Genomic DNA, 5,586 nt, shown 5'->3' on the forward strand with positions numbered 1-5,586 from the left:
CTTCTTCAAGCACAGGTCAGCAATGCCTTTGGCATCACAGCCACCAATATCTTCAAGCAGATTGCCAGGCAGCCCATAAATGCTACTAATGCTCCAGGATGGCCCTGGAACTGGATGACCCTTGTTAGCTGCTCTGGGGACCAGAAAGCAAGAGACCTTTCAGAAAGTAGCTTGCCTCAGTGGCACAGTAAGTTTGGCATGAGGTCCATGAGCATCCGAGATGCATAAGATCCTGGAGGAAGGGAAGTGGGATAGCAGTTGAATAAAGAGAAAATATATCATGCTGTGTCTGGGAAGGGCAATAATTCCTTCATTCAGTCCTGTACTGGTGTGGTAGATGGGTGTATCTCTTGGACTGAATGGAGAGAAGAACAAAAGAAGTGAGGGAGAAGGCGGCTATTGAAGTCTAAACTAATATCCAAGGGAAAAGTCATATACAGAACAATAAAAACAAACAGTTCTGATGTCTCTTTTTCAGTCTGGCCCTGGCACCCTGTGGCAGCACGTGCCAATATGTGCTGCTCGGCCCCACACTCAGGGTGAGCTCTTCATTCCTCACAATATCAGATTAGCTAGTAGGATCCCAGCCCAGTCTCCATCTGGCCACGTTCAGTAGACCTTGAGTTGCCAGGAAGGCAGCTGTGGCCAGCTGTTGGGCTGATACCCCAAACAGAGCCTGCTGAAGGTCAGCAGGCCAGCTGCAGGCCTCCTGGGATCCCAGGGCCCATCTGAGAGGAGAAGGGTGAAGCAATGAGCAAGCAAGGAGCTCTGCAGAGGAGAAATGGAGGGAGGGAGTCCTGCTGTGGGAGGGAAGAGTTGCTTGCAGCCACTAATGCTCCTGATAAGCAGGCCAAGCTGAGAAGAAGGGGATGCTGAATTCCTCCCGAATCAAACGCATATACTCCAATGATGTGCCTTTGAAAAAGATATGACTAAAAACATTGTAATGAAGCTTGTTCTTCAACCTTTGCTGTAAGAAGCCCAGCAAGAGCTCATTACAGCACACATGAATTCACAGCACATTCTCAATGGACACACACCTCACAAGGGAAAACATTCTTAGAAAAACAAATTCGTATCAGGCAGAAAAGATTTCCAGGCACACATCTACACAGACAACAGCTTGAAATCCCGGGAAAGATACATAAGTACATCTGATATCCACCGATTCACAAACACACTTGTAACACTTCAGGTGTGAAAAGCACGGTCACTATCAGCATACAGCAGTAACACATCAACATGCAGACAAAATCTTCCAGAAACATGCAAACACACTGAAGAGGAAGAAAGGGGCCTGGAAGTACAGGCTCACAGGGCAGCATTTCTTATGAATAAGCCTAAAGCTCAGCTCTTCTGATGTTAGAAAGGTAATCCATGACAGGTTTTAGATATGGTTACTTTTTGGACATGGCTACTTGTAACCTGATATGAGGAAATCTTCATTTGAAGTGGACTATCCTGTCATATGTGGATTCACTGCTCCTTGCATCTCTTATTCCCTAAGCAGATTTTTTTCCTGATGTTATATTTAAGAGATCTTTGAGAGGTTCCTCTGTTAGGTTTGTAATGTACAGAAAGACTTTTGATCTGAGATTAAAATAAGCATTTCTTTGAAGATCTCTGCTTGGTTTCTTAATGAAAGATACAAGAAGCTCATCACCAAAATATAAGCCCAGCTCAAATTCAACTAGAATATAGTCCAAGAAAGCATGTATTTCAGAGGTAAAATTAAAATATAACACGAATTTTATTATGAAAATGATATACTCATTGCAATGAGGGAGTGACAGAAACTTCTGAAATCACTGTTATATTAGCCTGAGGCTATGAGGCATTGTTCCATCTGTTTGTCAGTAGGTGAGATTCCTTATCATTATTATTGACCACACAAAATGTGACCACAACAGCTATGTCCCAAGACAGTGGCATTTTACACCTTGTTCTTTCCAATCCACAGACTAAAACTGGTTTCACAACGCGAACTTCCACTCCTCCTGAGGGTTACAGCACATTTAGGTTCACAGCAGCTTTGTTTATAGATGTGCTACGATCAAGAGTTGGTTTTCTCAATGTATATAACAAAAGCCTGAGATTGTAATCTAGCCTGGTAGGGCTGAGGAGGCTATGGACAAACATCCCACAGGTTGGTACTTTTGCTAGCTCTCTGAAAAGCCAGCCTCAGAAGTACTGACCTTTTTGCAATGCTCAAAATGTCTGCCAGCCAAAGAGGGGTGTACATTACCAACATGTGATTTGCTGGTGTTGCTCTGCATACTTCACGGAAGATCACTTGCCAAGGTCAACACAGTGCAGAATGAAATGCAGAAAGTTTCCCACTTGGCTCCATAGTAAACCATAACTTAGAATGCTCTGCAGTGTCTCCTGGCCATAAGCAGTGTCCTTGAGACTGCATTTTGCTCGAGCGGAGCAAGCAAGTCACCAGTCACCAATGCAGCAATTTGTGAGTGATTGTGAATAAAGGCTCAAGATCTTACACAAAGATTTCCACAGAGGGCTCAGGAAGCTGTCGCCAACAGCCAAGAAGGACTGTATTTCAATCAGGCGCTTGCATCCTGGAGCATGTGCAATGATATAATGTTTGTATCTCTACACAGGCTAAGTGCTTTTCAACCACTTTTTCTGCTTGATGATTATTTTGGATCTATCTATAAAGACATAAAGATCATTCTGGAAAAAGCTTATTCTGAACAACTGCAGAGAAGAAACTGCAGAGACTCACCTTGAGGTCACACAGCATGGGCAAAAGGTGACATTCAGGGGAGGTGTACAGGAGGAGGCACACTGTGTCCCCACAGCCTGCTGGGGTGAGTGACCTGCATGCTGAGGACAGGGCCATCCTGAGGGTACTTCCTCATCCTTGTTTTGTGGATGCTGCCAAAGAGCAGTCAGGTGGCAGCTTTCGGAGAAGTAACTAAGCTGGGCTAGGTTCAAGTGAAAGATTTATCAGAGGTGAATCACCACTTCCAGGCCCCTTGGCCACCCATTGCTAGCAACAAATACAAATGGCAAAGACATCCCTAACCCATGCTGGTGAATTGTTTCTCTCTTTCTACTTGGTGTACTTACCAGAGAAGACATTCCTGGGTGCTCCAAAGGAGCCCATTTCTCCCTCACAGATCTCTTTTGTGGGGCTTAGAAAAGCTTTTGATTGCAGCTAGAGAAGAGTTGGAATTGTTTCATGGGAGAAAGAGGCAGAAGAGAAGCACGCCTGGAAGGAAATAGCTGAAACTCATGAAATTTTGATCTGGCTGTTTCTAGGTCCACACAACTGCAAATATTAGGTCAAGGATTTTCATCCAGACTAGTGGGACCAAAAGGCAGGAGGTACAGACACTTCTACATTGCTTTCTGAATATTGCAAAATGTACCTTGTGGGTTGTGAAACCAAACTGTGGTCTGTTCTTTGCAAATCTGCTAAATTTGTCTTTGCAAAAGCACTGAGAGTGACTGAGATCAGAATTCCCCTACAGGGTATCAGGCCTGGGTCATGCAGTCTTTCACAGAAGGAAGTGATCATGCAATGCTGTAGCCAAGTCCTGACACGTTTGGTCTTTGGATCCATGGAAAGAAGCAAGGGCTTTGCAACAGATGATGAAAATTAAATATGATTGCCACTCTCACAGAAAATAAAGGAAAGTGCTAGTAGCAGGAGGGAGAATCTGACCCTGCAGAGTTCTGCTCCCCCGTGAGCAGCCCCAGAGCAGCACCCATGCGGGTGGGGGAGCCAAGAGCTCCCAGCCAGGCCGGGCACTACAGCCGGGCCCCCGTGAGCACGCGGGGATGCGGTTAAAGAAGCACCAGGCGAGCCGGCTGTGTGGTAGCACGCTTTATTTGCAGCGGGGTTTCCAGGGCAGCACACGCGTCCCGAGCCCCGGGGGCTGCGCCGGGCGGCGGCATCGCCCCCAGCCCCGACGGCAGCGGAGCCGGGGCCGCTCCTCCCTCCCGAGAGCTTTTGCGGGGAGGCCGGACGAGAGGGCAGCCGGGGTCAGCCCCGGAACGGGCGGTGGCCCCGGCCCTTCATAGCGCCTGGTAGGTCCGTCGGGGAGGCGGCGAGCCGGGCGTCCCGGGCCCCGAGTCGATGCTGGCGCCTGGCGAGAGCGAGCCGGCGTGGCGAAGGGGCAGCCCCGGCTCCTCTGCCGGAGAGAGGCGGTCCACGATGCTGGAGAGGCAGTCCAGGCTGGACAGCGCGCCGCTCTGCTCCGCCGCGTAACCTGGCACCGGGGCCAGCCGCTTACCGCAGGCCGCCCAGACGCGACCCCCGCCCGCCGGCCGCCCCGAGCCCCCCGCCCGCCGCCGGCCTTACCGTGGGGCATCTCGGGGCAGTACCCCGCCTCGAAGCTGCTGCCTCTCGCCGGCCAGACCGGGCTGCCGCAGTCCGCCTGCAAGACAGCGAGGGGCCAGTGCCGGCCCGTCCGCCCGCGCAGCCCCCCGAAGCATCCCGGTAGAGCGGGCAGCGGCCCCTCGGGTGCGCTCCAGCCGGGTTGCACCTCCCTCCCCACGCACGGCCTCAAACGGAGGGGACAAAGGGCGAGCAGAGGCTGGGGTGCCTGCTGGGTGCCCTAAAGCCCATGTGCAAGCTTAAATTTAGGAAAGGGCTGGTGGGAACTCAAATTGTCCAACATTTTTAAGATTTCACCCAAGTTATCCACCTTTTCCCAAAGTCCCACTGCCAAGGACCCTTGCTCGAGCCCATCGTGAGCTGCCCCTCACCCTGCCCTGCTCTTACCATCCCATCGGAGCAGCTGGAGCTGGGGCTGGTGGGCTCGGAGCAACTCTGTCCCGGCAGGTGATAGTAGTTCTCCACCTGTTCCCTTAAGAGCTCCTGGAGGCTCTCGATGTACCTGATGGCGTTCCTCAGGATCTCCACTTTGGGGAGTCTCTGGTTGGGGTTGGCTGTGGTGCACCTCTTCAAGGTCTCGAATGCTTGGTTTACTTTCTTCAGCCTCCTCCTCTCCCTCATAGTGGCTGCCTTCCGCCGGTCCATGGTGGTGGATTTCCTCTTGCAGGCTTTGCAAGCCCACATGAGGCAGTGGCCAGCCTGGTGGTGTCCACTGGGGGCCCGGACGTGCTCCTCTTCCTCAGGGCAGGCAGGCTCAGGGGGCACGGGGGCTCCAAAGGGAGGCAGCTCCCTTGGCTCAAAATCCTCGGGGAACTCACCCTCAGGGGACGACAGGCAGGAGCTGTCATAGAAGAGCTCGGATGGGGAGAACTGGCAGCTGTCCATCACCTCCATCTCTTCGTCCGAGGCAGCAGAGTGGGCTGGCAGCTCGCAGCGCAGTGCAGTGATTCCCTCTGCAATTAGCGACCCGAGACAAAGTAGCCGCCGGCTGATGCGGGGCCCTATATAGGCGCATTGTGGGAGGTTGGCCCGCAGCGGCCCGGCTCCATTAGCATATCCCCCGCAGCCCCTGCCCGGCTGGGCAGGCCCCCTCTGGCCCCCAAGGGGCTGATTTGCTCTTCACCCGCCTTCGAGCAGTCTCTAAAGCCTACACCAAACTGGGGAGCTTGGGGAGGGAAAAAAAAAGATGGGCAGTGAGTGCATGGACCATGGACATTCCCCAT

General features: G+C 51.9%; 1 protein-coding gene across 1 annotated transcript; it reads right to left on the minus strand.

The window, feature by feature from the left end:
- Positions 1-4,041: 4,041 nt before the first annotated feature.
- On the minus strand, positions 4,042-5,257 carry MYF5 (myogenic factor 5; the record flags this gene model as incomplete). Its single annotated transcript, XM_079549102.1, has 3 exons — positions 4,042-4,235; positions 4,328-4,403; positions 4,751-5,257. The coding sequence occupies 3 exons, from the start codon at positions 5,255-5,257 to the stop codon at positions 4,042-4,044; spliced, it is 777 nt and encodes a 258-aa protein (XP_079405228.1).
- Between the last annotated feature and the right edge of the window lie 329 nt (positions 5,258-5,586).

Source organism: Tetrao urogallus, assembly GCF_951394365.1.
Source record: "Tetrao urogallus genome assembly, chromosome: 1".
In the NCBI taxonomy this organism is placed as follows: Eukaryota; Metazoa; Chordata; class Aves; order Galliformes; family Phasianidae; genus Tetrao; species Tetrao urogallus.